General features: G+C 37.3%; 1 protein-coding gene across 1 annotated transcript in view; it reads right to left on the bottom strand.

The window, feature by feature from the left end:
* Positions 1–563: 563 nt before the first annotated feature.
* Positions 564–15,460, bottom strand: part of Tbc1d32 (TBC1 domain family member 32) — a 220,742-nt gene continuing 205,845 nt past the window's right edge. Inside the window, exons 32-33 of the mRNA XM_057761363.1 lie at positions 13,139–13,327; positions 564–1,952 (exon numbers count right to left, since the gene is read on the bottom strand). Of these exons, the coding sequence (XP_057617346.1) occupies positions 1,833–1,952; positions 13,139–13,327 (309 nt within the window). The 3' untranslated portion in view covers positions 564–1,832. The remainder of the gene's footprint in view (positions 1,953–13,138; positions 13,328–15,460) is intronic.

The raw sequence follows: 15,460 nt of genomic DNA, 5'->3' as shown, positions 1-15,460 counted from the left end.
ACAGAGACTTCTGTTCAAATAAAATACAGTATGAATCATTTCAATTTAGAAATCTATTGTTCTTAATGCTTTCAAGTTCAGTACAAATCAAATCTATCACCAAGAAATGCCATGAAATAATAGCAGAATGCTTATCAGCATGAGGGAGACAATCTGTCTTCTAAATGAGCAATGTGAGCCCAAATTTCCAATGGAAAGTTAGAAATTGGTATCAGTCCAAAAAGCACCTCCTAGAAAGACAATTATGTCTGAGGACAATGTCCTGGTAGATGTGCTTTGTTCCACCACAGAGAAAATAAGCAACCGTGCCGCTGCCTGTGTTTTTCCCTATGTACAGCTGTAAAAATGAAGAAAATAGCCTTTTGCCCATCTCTATGGACTCTTTCTGATACTCAGGCCTTTCTTCCCTTCCCCTTCCCCTTCCCCGTTTCCTTCCTTCCTTCCTTCCTTCCTTCCTTCCTTCCTTCCTTCCTTCCTTCCTTCCTTCCTTCCTTCCTTCCTTCCTCCCTCCCTCCCTCCCTCCCTCCCTCCCTCCCTCCCTCCCTCCCTCCCTTCCTTCCTTAATAAAATTGTCTCTTCTTCCCAAGATCACCAGAAAAACTATTACTACACAGTAGAGATGATGTAGGTTGGGACATTTCATTCTATGCCCATTAATCACTGAACCATGTCAGGGGCTCCTCACCCCTCCACTACTTTTTTATAATCCCCAGGCCTTTTATACTGCTCATCCTCTTAGTTTCATGCCTCACCCCGCAGCCTCCACACAGGAGAAAGAACGTGTGATGCTTTCCTTTAGGGGACTGGCTTTTATCAGCTAACATGGTCTCCAATTCTAGTTTCCTAAAAATGCTTCATTTCGGTCTTCTCTATGACTGAGTAAAACTCTATTGTGTACCTGCACTGTCTACCTCGACTGATTCCAAATATGGCTATGGTGAATAGAGATGTACAGGGATCTCCATGGTAATCTGATGTACATTTATTTATTTTATCAGATATATTGTGTGGCTAGGTCAACTTAGGTGAACTTTTTTTTTTGAGGAACCTCCATACTAATTTCAATCTAGATCAGTCTACATTATAAATTACCACTAACAATTTATAAGTGTCTGCCTCCAAGCCTGACTGGCATTCCTTTTCTTGATGATAGCCATTTTAGTAAGATAATGTTGTTTCGATTGGCATTTTCCTTATGGATAAAGGCAGTGAGCCTTTCTTCATGTACTCATTTTTAATGGGTGCTTCACCATCTGAAGTGTCTGCTCACTTCCCTGCCCAGTTGCTGACTGGAGTCTTTTTGTTCTTTTACTATTTTGTAGTTTATTTAGTTCGGCATATCTTCTAGATCTTCGCCCTTCTCAGGTGAGTCATGACAACTCTTTTCCCCGATTTGTACCCTGCCTTCCTTTTCTTCTACTTTACAAGTATGTAGTACAATTGTCTCTGCTTGCTTTCATTCCCCGAGTTCCTGGGATCTTATTCAGAAGCCACTGCCTCTTTCAAATCAAGTGTTTTCCCCCTTTTCCTCTAGCAGTTTTGGATTTTTAGGTTTTACATTAAGGTTTTTGATCCTTTTTTAAGTCAAACACAAACTAAAAGCTAGGACTGCTCCTACAAACTTAAAGAACAAAAACCTTGCAAAAATGAACTCACTTCATTTCACAAACTGAGCCAAGAGCAACACGAATATATTCTGTTCCAAACTTCGACACTGACGGACAATGCCTGGACACACAAAGCACATGCTGCCAATGTAGACAGGACACAATCACGCCGCCTTGTCTCCCTTAAAAATGAATACAACATAAAGTTAGGGCAGCCCTTGTCATCTATGTGCTCTGCACCCTCAGACTGCGCATGTCTCTCAGCAGCACTGGTCGGTAGTTTTGCTCTAGAGTCTCCATGTATTCAAAGTAGTTGCTCACTCGAAACCCACGGAGTGCTTCTTCCTGCCAGAAAAATAGAAAGGGAAGTTCATTTGCTTAGAGAAAGATACACAGTTCCAGGTGAATAATGTTTAAGTAGATGGAGTATCATTTGTTTTCTGCTGTAGATGCTGGGGCAGTTTACATAGCTAGTAAGTGTATAATTGCTTTTCATTTGGGGAGCCGTGTCTGTACCTGTCAGGAATGAATCATGGCCTCATGGGGCAAGGTTATTTTAAAAAACAAAACTGCTTTACCACTAACAGCATCAGCAGCAATAGCAGCAGCTCTTCCTATCAAATTATATCCCATTTCAATAGTTAACTACGTAACTAGTAATGGCTCTCAACTCTCTCTGTGATGCTGTGATGTACACGAAATCTGTGCTGCAGCCACTGCTCATAAAACCTTCCATCAGTCTGTGGTTCACAATGCTGGCACTGTGCATGTAAGCAGGCACTTTCGCTCTAATGGTTAGTGTCCCAATTGAGCACTCAAGAATAAGCAGCATGAACATCTATTTATTATTTTAAGTCTCTGGGGAAAGGGTTTGACTATGCCTTTCAGCACTCTCAAATATTATCTAACAGAGTATCTATCTGAAAGATTTTTTAAAAAATCTTCAAAATAGCTATTCTCAATTACACAACTATGTTAGCTTTTGAGGATATAAAAATTTTGGACGAATCATGCCCTCACAAGTTTATAATTTAAAGATGAAAAATAAATGACATAAACACAATAGCAGTTCCAAAGAATGAAAGGCAATGCATATTATAGAGTTTGTTAGCATTGATAGAAGAGATGCATCAACATAAGGTAGTTAAAAATACATATAATTTTTCACATAAAGGATGATTTTAAAAGCATCATATGTATTCATATTTTATATATATAAAACCTCATATATATTCACTTATGAGTAATAGTTCACAGCATGCATGTAGTTATGTATAACTTTATTATTAGTGTGCCACATGTCACTCAAAATCTACACCATTTGAAAAAAAGATATAGACAATCTAAAACATTATTACTGCTCAGCAGGGTTGACAGACGCTGAAGAAACTAAATGGTGTTTACTGAGGAATCCACCATTAACCCATCCAACCAAGAGTGTGAATTCCACTTTTCACTGTAAGGTGAAGGACTGTCTCAGCCATTCTCTCACTGTTCACTCGTACATTCTACTAGCATTTGTCAGCTCTTGGTTGTGCACACAAGACACCAGAGTGACTGAAGTAAGAACTGTATCCTAGATTGTTAACAGCCAAGGCAAACCATGTCCTCCCATTGATAAACATGAAACTTGTTTTAGGATTACTATCGCTGCAATGAAATACCACAACCAAAGCAACTTGGGATAGAAAGGGTTTATTTGGATTATAGTTCAGGATTGCTGTTCATCACTGAAGGAAGTCAGGACAGGAACTCAAACAGGGCAGGAACTCAGAGGCAGGAACTGATGCAGAGGCCATGGAGAGGTGCTGCTTACTGACTTGCTTGCTCACAGGGCTTGCTCAGCCTGCTTTCTTATAGAACCCAGAACCACCAGTCCAGGCATGGCACTACCCACAGTAGGGCTGGGTCCTTCCTCATTGGTCACTAATTAAGAAAATGCCTTGCATCTGGATCTTATGGAAGCATTTTTTTTTCAATTGAGGCTCCTTCCACTCATGACTCTGGTTTGTGCCAAGTTGACACAAATTATTCAGCATACAACTGAACCAAACAGAAGATGTTCCAGCGGGCTTGGTCACACACACTTGTAATCCTTGTCCTTGACAGACTGTCCCAAGAGGATAGTAGATTCAGTGTCACCTAGGCAACATAGTGAAGCCCTGACTCAACAAAGAAAACAAAACAAATAGATGTTCACTTAATTAATGGCAGAATATTATGTCTATATAAATTTCTGTCTATCAAAAGTACTTGTTCACCACGGGGAAAAGGATAAAAATAAGATCAACCTTACTGTACCAGAATTCATCTTAAAAAGCTATTGTTGTAATGATAGAACTCTTACAAACTTACGCATTTTCTTTAAAGTATATGTGAGTGACTTGGCTTTGATCATTTCTACTCTAAAAGTAACCTTAAATTGGAAGATAATTATAGCAATGGCTTCCCTAACAGAGAAATTTCAATGCTGTGAGAACTGTTACAGGATGCATTCATGATTTTCAAATAAAAGCGTATTATTCATTAAATGCAACTTAACAATGAAAAATAGCAGTGCTTGAACAATGGCTCTAATAATACTTTACTGGCAAAAAAAAATGAAAAACTACTTAACATCTTTTAATTATTCTACTTTCATTTAAACATAAAGCTACATAGGGAAGCCACAGTTAATTACTTGGCTTAAATGTATTTCTATTTTAAATTTTTTTCCCCAAAACTGGTTCCTCTTTTAGATATAAATTTTAAGGTTAAAAGAATATATTTTAGTAACTATGCTGAAGAGATATCATAATATTAGCATAAAAGGTTACTGAAACGACACATTATAAAGGAAAAATTTAAATATACATTTTAAATGCAGTTGTGTAAATTGTATTGTTCATTGTTTTAAAAAAATTGGAGGCAATTTTATTTCTGAATAAAAATGTAAAGCACTCAAGTTTCACTTTTAATCTTTAAAGTAGAATATTTTTCATCTCTTCCTAGAGATTCTTTAGCCCTCTTCTCAGGATAATCTTACTTGCGATTATGTCCATTTTGATTATTAGGCTATCATTCGAGTTGTGACTGACCATTTCCGCAAAGCATGGTTTTACTACAGTTTCTTTTGCAGCCCTAAGTATATTGGAACCACCCTGTTCTAAGAATTGGGAAGCATGTTATAAAGTGTTTGTTTTTTTTTAAACAGATTTTTTTTTAAAAAAAAAAGTTTTAATGTTTTTGTAACAATAGTGAAACAGTTGCTCAAGTAAACACTTTAACAGGTTGTACTGCAATAAATTTGGTTTACAAAGTTCACTGAGAGAATGCTTTTTTATCAGTTTGCTTTCAATGATTGCTTCATCAACTCTGGATTTTGGACGCTGAATTACAAAACAGCATTAGAAATTAACATTCCTAACCACAGCGCTGTGTGTGCTATCACATGATATAATACAAACACAGCTTCTTTCTTTCCTTCAAACATAAAAGTTCAATTCCATGTTCTATTTTTTTTTAGAACATTTGATCAGGATCCAGTAAATGTAGAATACTGTTTGAAATATAACTATACTAGTTAACCAGGAACAATTTGAGTTAATAGGATTTAGGTTCAGCCAAGAAAGATTCAAAACCTCTCCACATTAATCCTCAGATTACAAACTTACGTAAGTTTACTGACTATAAATCTTGATTTTTCATGTGCCAATGGGGACCACAGGGATGCAGAATATCAGATATTTACATTATTATTTATAACAGTAGCAAAATTGCATTTATGAAGCATCAACAAAAATAATTTTAAGGATGGGGGTCACCACAACATAAGGAATTATATTAAAGGTCACAGCATTAGGAAGGTTGAGAACTACTGCTCTATGGGGATTCTTGCCTCTGAGCTTTGCAGCTTCCCCTCTAAGATTTTATGAAGGGTTTCCCCCAGAGTTCTTCATAAGGTTTTTCTTCTAAGGCACTCATGGCTCTTCCCATCCTTCGGCATGGTCCAAACAATGTCTCTGACTCTCTTATTGTGCCACAGTGTCCTTCAGTAAGAAGAATTATGTCAGAAATACTATCTATACTGTTTCTCTCAGCAGAATTTAAGAACAGTGTGGGACACTGATATTCTATCATGCCACTACACCAGTGCTTGGGATACAGCTGTTACAGAGAAAGTACTGTGTAGTAGGAGCTGCGGGCTGTGTTCCTGCTATCCAGCTCCCAGCCGCCTGGCTAGCTTATGCCCCGGAATAACAACACACAAATTGTATTCTTTTAAACACTGCTTGGCCCATTATATCTAGCCTCTTATTGGCTAATTCTCACGTATTAATTTAGCCCATTTTTAATAATCTGTGTAGCACCCCAAGGTGCGCTTACTGGGAAGATTCTAGCCTACGTCCATCCTGGGTCGGAGCTTCATCGTGTCTGCCCCAGAGAGCAGAGCTAAGGCGTATGAGCTCATTTCCTCTTCCTCCCAGCATTCTGTTGTGTTTACTCCACCCACCTAAAGGCTGGCCAATCAAATGGGCCAAGGCAGTTTCTTTATTAGCCAATGACCTTACTCCATCAATACTGGAATAAGTCAAAGAGTGAATAGCCAATACCTCTAAAGTCCTTTGCCCATGGTCTCACATTCAGTAAGGGATTAGAGCATTAATGGTGGTCATTACAGTGTCAACCGACAGTCTTTAAAATGGTCAAGATACGCTCTCCTGAGTACACATCAGACACAGCAAAATGTGAGGGCAATACATCAAGGATTATTAACTTCAGCTTTTGCTCCTCAAGTCCTTGGGAAGAATATAAGAACCTCCCCTTCACAGATACTCAGATATCACTGTCATTTCTCCCAAATCCTCTGAGATATGCCTATGAGGGAAGGGAAGGTAACCTGCATTTCTAAAAGCTATTTGTTATCAATTATAATTTTCAAAGATACCAGAAACTTATTTGTCAAAAATATTTTCAGCAACCAAATATTCCATTAAGCATAATATTTTGATTAGTGTTAAGTAGACACAAGGTACAGTATGATTTTTATCACTGAGTCTATTTGCTCCCAAACATTTGATTATTAATGTGTTTGCAAGGTTACGGTAACTTTTCAAAAATTAATTTATAGAGAAAAAAAGCTTGGGTGGGTTAAAGTGGAAGAATGGTGATGTACTAAAACTGTAAAATTTAGCCAAGATTACTTAAATGATTTGCATTAATGCCGGACTCCATAAAAAGCACTTAAGAGGAATGTTTTGTTCAGTTTAAATAGTTATTATTAAAATATACATACACATGGGGCTAAGGAGATGAATCAGTGGGTAAAGATACTTGCCACACAAATCTGATGACCCAAGTTCAACCTCTGGAATCCGGGTAAAAGCTGCGTGTGGTGGCAAACCCACAATCTAGTACCCCTACAGTTACAAGGGAGAAAGAGGCAAGAGAATGCAGAAAACTCATGCCTATGTTATGTATATTTCTTACAGGTCTGAGAAGAAATCCAAATATATGATCCAAATAGCCAGGCAGCTGAGGTGAGTATTTCTGAAGAGAACACCTCGTTACTCAAGGCTTAGGAGAAGACATGTGCTTCCTACATATTTGAGCATGAAAGATACATGTGATGATAACTGAAATGACAGCTCTGGATGGGTAAATGAGAGAACGGCCCTGACTGGATGCAGCCATAGAGTGTTTCTGAAAAAGGTGGGACAGTTATATCCACCGCAGGCCTTACTGTGATGGCATATGCTAAGATGACGCAAGTACTTGGTATAAAACAAACAGGTAAAAAAAAAAAATCTACGAGACAAAAAGTACACGAAAGGTTACGAAAGATTCCAAAAAATAATGTCTTCTTTACTGCAGATTTTCCCTAAACATATGTTTACTAACAGAGAAATAAGAACAAAGGGGGCTGGTGTGGAGTCATAGAACTCCAATCATTAGTTTTCTTTCTGGAGCACTTGCTATGTGTCAGTCAATGTTCTAGAAGTATTTTTTAGGTATCTCACGTAACTGCTCAATACTTCCATACAATAGTTATTGCCTCATCCTCAACTGCACAGATAAGGAAATTATGGTATGAAGAGATTAAACAATGAACCCAAGCTAACATGATGAGGGAGGGATAAAACTTGAGTCTTCAAGTGACAAACAGCAACATAGACGCCATCTGAAAGCACACCTGATGCTGAACGAGGCAGGCTTTATTTATTCCCTGGGCTGAGCTGCTTTAATAATAGTATTTCATCACTTTTTCTGTCTAATCTCCATTTTCTACCCTGTCATCACCTTCTGATAACAGCAGCTGCAGCCACCAACAAAACATCCCTCTCAACAAGTTACTGATTGAGTTGAAATTAATCTGATTTTTCTCATAATTATAAATTATTTTCTATAATATGCGAGATTCAGTGCAGAATTTTTAATTAAGTATTCTGAGCTTTCATAGCCTGGTTTCCAATGGAAGGTAGTCTTCCCCTGGTCTTGGCATCTCAGTGAAGTTTGTCCCTAGGGTGCACGGACAAATGGATGCTAACAATCCTTTCCAGTCTATGAGCTCAGGAGAGGGGAAGGAACGTGCAAGGCCAGTTCATGGGACACTCAGACTTCACCACAGGACCCAGAAACAAAGATTCCAACAAATCGATGTGTATAGAGATGCTTTTTAACACGCATTATATAGAATCCACAAATCACAATGTTCTGACAGGAGAAAATGGTTTTAGACTTTCTAGTTAGCTATGAAATTTGAGAACAGTTTTTTTTTTTTTTTTTTCTGGAATTGTGTAACTCACAGACTTTCAGTGGCTATTTCAGATAAAAATGTTTGAAATCCCTAGCATCCCCAAAGAGAAAACTGATAACGAATGAATAAAATAAAGGGATAAAAAAGTAAATATAGACGACTAGGTCTCAGAACTGAGTTTGAGTGCTTCATCATAGCTTCAAAAGGTGTCTCACTAAAGTGTGAGGCTGATGCACTTGACTGTCGTAGTGGCATTTCATTTGTATTTTAATAAATAAAGCTTGCCTGAAGATCAGAAAAGTAAAACAGCCACACTGGCCAGTCTTGCAGACGAGGCAACAATAACACACATTTTAATCCCAGTAGCCACACTAGTTTGCATAGAAACCAGGAGGTAGAGGTGCACATCCTTAATCCTAGCACTAGAAAGGATTATAAAATGGGAGGAGACAACTCTCAGCCTCAGTCTTATCCTGAGATTCGTGGAACCAGGATCACCATTTCGAACTGAGATAGAGTTAAGAGGCAGTGGCTGGCTGTTTTGCTTTTCTGGTCTTCAGGTTGAATCCCAATTTCTGAGTTTTGTTTTTGTTTGGTTTTTCAAGACAGGGTTCTCTGTGTACCTTTGTCTGTCCTAGAATGCACTCTGTAGAGCAGGTTGGCCTCGAACTCACAGATCTACCTCCCTCTGCCTCCCAAGTGCTAGGATTAAGGGCAGGCACCACCACACCTGCCTCTGAGTTTGTATTCAGCGTGCTTAAAGACTATTCTATTATAGAGCCCACATTGAGTTGTTATCTACAAGGATATTGAGAAAAACAAAACAACAAACCAGGCACAGAAGTGTAAGCCTTTAATCCCAGTGCTCAAGGCTAGCCTGGTCAGCCAGGACCAAGTAGTAACTCGCTGTCTTAAAAATAAATAAATAAAATAAAAAGCTAAAATCAAAGCAAGAACAAAAATGTAGCGAGTACTTGGCTTCCATTAGTTCATATCCATGATATTTACTGACTCAGACAGTTTAGTGGTATACTGAGGACAGGAATATCAAGTATCCATCCAAACCCATACAACTCCCCATCCAACCCTGCTCCAACAGTGAAGCAGGGCTGACAGCTAGTGGTGTTCCCCACTGTCTGATCTGAGCCACTTCTGCTTGTCTTTTCAGTTTAGTGATTCAGAATCACCAAGAACTCTCTGGTGGGATGCTGGAAATTCAGGCAGAAGTCTAGACTCTCAACAGTCTGATTTAAACTCTTGAGCCTAAGCTAAAATGAATGTGGATGGGCAGATATTTTCTCTATAGAACATATTTCACGCAGAGTTTCATTTGGAAAGCAAGGCTTTGTCATGACATGGTCTTACGTTCAATCAATACATGAAACTTAAGTTGAGAAAAGAAGCACATATTTTCAACATTTAAGAGAAAAGTCATCTAGTTTTCTAGAGGTTCTTAGAATAGCTGGCAATAACTGGAGGGTTATTAAACACATCTCAGGTTCTCAGTATTCTGAACACTAATTCACTTGTGCCTTAATAACTGAAACATTTATAACAGTCAAATGCTCATTCTATTTATTTTTACACAAGGAATTATCATCCTTTTGTTCCTTAAGTTATAATTCTGTGTGTGTACACCTGTACAGAGGTCAGATGACAATTGCCAGGAGTCAGTTCTCTGCTTCTACCGTCTGTGCTTCCTGGGATTGATTTCAGCTTTTCAGGTTGCACACTGAGCCATTACTTTGCCCTTTCGTTATCTTTTATAGATGAAAAATGGTTTATTTACAAAATAAAACTTTCAAGTTGTTTTAATTCAACTTGCTTCCCCTTAGAAGTAGTACCAGCAGATATTCAAATCAAGGAATAAACTATGGAATTGTCATTATAAGGGATATTATCATAGCTGTAGCTTCTTGTTTTATGGAGAAATATTGTTAAGTTTTTTTCCCCTTCAGCAAGTCTGAGTCACATGTTACCATATATGACTATATATAGTTAACTGTGAGAATTTTTGCACATATAGTCATATATTTTGCAAGTAAGATGCTTCTATAGATCTTAATGGAGGTCAAATATTATATATGTATATGCATACATTTAAGAAAACTACACCAAAATCTATTCTGCAAGAATAAAAGGCCCATCAAAAGAGAAAAGGCTTCTGAGAACTATACACTGAAAGTTCAACAACAAAAATGAAGTCATAGTACCAGCAAGAAAAGCACCTTTTCCGAATCTCTCAGAAAAATGCAAATAACAGAATTTTAAAGTGAGGTTAGCCTGAGGACACATGCTGAAGTTAATTCCTTACCAACAAGGTCTTAGTTGGGATTTAACAGACTCAATTCAAATTCTAGTAATTTTAAATAGGAATTAGATAATAACCTTTGCACCATTTAAAACCCTTTAGGCTAAGCTGAGGGCACTGTGCCTAGCACACAGTGGGTTAGGTTCACCTTTAAATTAGCCATCATTTTTACACCCTACTGCAACTGTCCAGGGAAAGATGACATTGCAGTAGTCACCAGTATTAAACAAAGACACATAGAGACATTCTTCCATTGGAGATGACAGCAGGAAGCATTGCAAAAATTTAATGATGTTTGTGGCTCAGTATAAATAAAACTAGTTTGTTCACCTAAGAGATTTTTATACTTATTTTTTTAACAAATATTTATTGAGAAAGTGTTGAAAGTCCTTCACTAACCTAGACAGACCATTTATTTAAAGCTAAGAGTCATAATTTAAAGCTAAAGGGCATGTTGGGAAATGAAGAAAAGAAACAACTCAGATAGTAATAAAACTTATATAATAAACTAAACTCAAAGGAGTTAAGAGAATTACGCACTGGGAAAATTCAGATTTAAGAATATAGACAAACATTAAACCCTAAATTCAGTACCCAATCACCATAGCAGATGAAATATCCCTGACTGTGAGCCCACGTTGTCTTCAGAATAATCCCTATTAAAAAGACCTAATCTCGAGATCACCTCACACAAATCATTATTTAGAGCTCTGTCTTATTATTCCATCTGTATGTATTCTTCTGTCAAAAATTTTCTTTAATAATGATTCTAAGATTATAATTCCAGTGATGTTTATAGTTTACGATGTTTTGAATTCAAAAAGTTTTAATTAGAAATGATTGGCTGGCAGTGTTAAGTGATTAATGGCATCACCTTAAAAACATCACTCAATGGAAACTAATTTTGGCAAATACCTAATATTAAAAAAACCTAATTTACAAAAACAAATCATTCACTTAGTAAGAGATACATTCACATTTTGATGGATGAATATGTTTTGTGACTGTGAGATGAATGGGGAGATGAATCGCCAAAACATGTCAAACTCAATTATGATTTCAGCATTAAACCAACAGTTGGATTTCTTACAAATCCAACAAGAACTACATATAGCAATGTATTTACATATCATGACTGCTAATTGCCTAAACTTCAAATACATTATACTGTAATGTAGAAAGTAAGCAAAGTTATTTTATTTAAGGTTACTATCAAATATTCTACTATTGCGAGTGCAGTGAAAGAATGCAAACATTTTTTGCCATTTATTTATTTATTTTTATTGCTCTTTTTTATTGATTTTTATTATAAAAATTTCATGTAAACATTTTATAAAAATGGGAAATTTAGAAAAATATTCTGGAACAATAATTTTTATAATTATCTGGTACGGGAGAATTGTCTGTATTCTGTCAATCACATTTTAAATAAATGCTGATTGGCCAAACAGGAAGTATAGGTGGGTCAACCGGACAGGAAGTAGAGGTGGGGCAATGAGAACAGGAAAATGCTAGGAAGGAGGAAGCCCATTCCTCCCATTCCTGCCCAGACCACCAAGAAGCAAAATGTAATCTACCCTGCTGAGAAAGGTACCGAGCCATGTGGCTAACATAGATAAAAACAATGGGTTAATATAAGCTACAAGAGCTAATAAGTAGCCTGAGCTAATAGGCCAATCAGTTTTATAACTTATAGAGATCTCTGTGTGATTTTCTTTGGGACTTGCCGGCTGTGGGGTACCAGGCGGGACAGAAACCCCAACAAGCCGGCCCTCATGTTACAGAATGGCCGGCCCCTCATGCTACAATTATCAACCTTTTGAACAAAATAAATTGAGCATTTATTGATCAAATACGATGCAGCAATAATCTGGCTAACTTAAAGCTTTGGATCCTTCTCTCCTAATCTGGCTAACTTAAAGCTTTGGATCCTTCTCTCCTCTAGCAGGACAGAATTTAGGCTTTAAGCAACTTAATTCCCTGCTCACTTTCCTCATTTCAAAAGTGAAAACAATGATATCTACCACTCAGAGCAGATTTGGTGATAAGGGGCTAGATAAGCATCTGATAATTGTGTTAGTTTGGGTGAGAATGACCTGCATTGGCTCTTATATTTCAATGATTAGTCCCCAGTTGGTAGAACTGCTTGGGAAGGATTGGGGGTGTGGCCTTGTTGATGGACATTTGTCACTGTTCATTTCCAGTTAGCCTTCTCTGTTTCTTGCTTATGGATAAACCTGAAAGCTCTCAGCTAGTGCCCCAGTACCATGCCTGTTTGCCTGCTGCCATGTTCCCTGCCATGATAGTCATAGTCTCTAACCCTTTGGGAATGTGAACTCCAAATTAAAATTGCTTTCTTTTATAAATTGTCTTGGTTAAGGTGTCTTATCCCAGCAATTGAAGAATGCCTAAGAAAATGATGAAGTGCCCCAAATTAGTGATTAACTTTTAACAACTTTTCCCCTTAGACATGAGCATACTTACTTTGAGAAAGACTTGTAGATCTTGAGTCTGGGTATGTTGAAGAATGTCTCGCTGCAGATGCTTGAGAACAGCTATGCAGACATACACTTGATAATCAGGACCAAGGACAACACAAGTAGCAATATAATGGCATATTTCAATCCAATCTAAGTAATTCCAAAAACACTGAGTTATCCACTGCAGGCAAATCTTAAAGAAAAAAAAGGGAGGGAGGTTATTTAAAAGGAATAAAAAGCAGCACTTACCTATTAAAAAGTAGTAACTAGTAACACAAGACACCAATAAAAAGCCTTGTGTTTAATCAAAATAGAGAAGCATTCTACTAGTGGCCTTAAAAACCTGTTTGCTGCATGGGTAAAAAGATTCGTGGATTCCTGATTCGGGAGCTGAGGACCTGATAATGTCAGAACTGCTCATGCTCATACTGCTACATGGCTTCTTGTGACATACTGTCCTCCTCTTTCCCCAAACGTCAGTCACTCTCTGCTAACAAGTGCTAAGAGGCTACCCGAGTTCAGAGATGTTCGTTGTTTCCCCATGCCACCTGTAATCACAGGTGTATAATTATGCAGATGATAGGCTATGAAATCTTAAATGCAAATAGACTCTTTCTGAATCAGAGAAGAATTTAAAACAAATAGAACCAAAGAGCATATTAGCTGGGAGCTAACACAGAGAATAATTCAAAAATGAGACTTTTACAAAAAAGTTTCCTTTTCAACTCTTTAATTGGTATATTATTGTTATGTATTAACTACCCCAACCTCCCCTCAAAAAAAATCAGCAAAGGCACCACCTCAGAACGTAACCTTCCTTGGGGGTAAGGTCATGATGAAGATAGTCAACTTCAAATGAATATCAGGGTGAGTCCTGACCCAGTCTGCCCTGTATTCTTTTGGAAGAGGAATGTGCACCAAAAGATAGACATGTCCCAAGGGAACACACACAGAGAACAGCATGGTTGGGTGTAGGCAGGTTCAAGGCCCTGGACTCCTCCAATGACTATGGTTAAGAGATAAGAAAGAAGCAGAAAGGGTGACTTATCTCAACTTGACATAAGTATTAAGGATACAGATAGATGTGTTCTTTTTGTTCTATAACTTTGTCCATTAAAAACTTCACTATTAAATCTAAGGGGTGCTTTTCTTCTTATTATTTAGCATGCTGATCTGCTTTCCTATGGCTAACATGTATTAATTAGTCTACTAGGCGTGCCAAAACAAAGAAGGAGAAACTAAGCAGCGAAAACAAGTAATCTTATTCAAGGAAAATCTGGTCACAGTGGCACTGGGACTGGTTTCTTCGGAGCCTTCTTTCTCTTCCTGTTGTGTAAACAGATGAGGCTCTTCTCCCTGTCACACATGTGACCACCCTCTATAGATGTCTTGTCCAAATCTCCTCTTACTAGGGTCCACTCTGATAACATATTTTAGCGTGGCTATTTCTCAGACACTGTATGTGTAATATAGGTGTGAGGTAAAGAAGGTTCTGACATCATTGTGTGGTTACTGAGGAAACACAAGTCATCCATACCAGACTGAATCACTGAATTTTTGCTTCCTATATATTATTAATTATGTCAACTTCTGACCTTTGAATTTCAGTCATTAAAATCACATTTTCAAAAATCTCATCCTATGACCATAGTGTCTTTTTAAATAATGCTAACCATATGGCAAATGAAATTTTAGGTTTTTAACTACATTATTAGGTATCTGTATGTTTAAATATCATTTAGAATCATAAAGAAGCAACATCATTCATTCAATGTGCAAACTGTAATACAGTTTTCCTAAAATAATTGATATTTAACCACACTTAAGCTTATGCCAAATGGCATTAACATGCAATACAATATTATTTTATATGAAAGAAATTATTTCTACTGGTATCTAAATTACATAAAAAATAAAGGAATCAAAAACATTCAAGTCAAAATAATTGATTGAATATATCTATGGAACTGAAACTAAGAATGATTTCTAAATAATCGACTATTTTATTCAAAGACACTATTTTAGCAACTCTTCTGGCCTTGTAGTATTTGTTTTCACTACACACACACACACACACACACACACACACACACACACACACACAGTAAAAAGGGAAAAAATAGCTGAAGAATCAAAGTGGTTTTAAAGCCAGGCATGGGGACATGAAGATAAAATCTTAGCACTTGGCAGGTTGAGGCAGGAAGATTGCTTTAGACCCTGTCTGAAGTGTTTCTGAGTGATTCAATACAGTGAAGGAATTCACTCCATCACTCCTGAATTTCTCTATCTGCCATGAGATGAAAGCTCCAAACACATCCTTAAGCAC

The sequence above is a fragment of the Chionomys nivalis genome, chromosome 2 (assembly GCF_950005125.1).
Source record: "Chionomys nivalis chromosome 2, mChiNiv1.1, whole genome shotgun sequence".
NCBI classification, from domain to species: domain Eukaryota; kingdom Metazoa; phylum Chordata; class Mammalia; order Rodentia; family Cricetidae; genus Chionomys; species Chionomys nivalis.
Note: the sequence above shows the minus strand (reverse complement) of the source record. Positions and strands in the feature narration are given on the sequence as shown.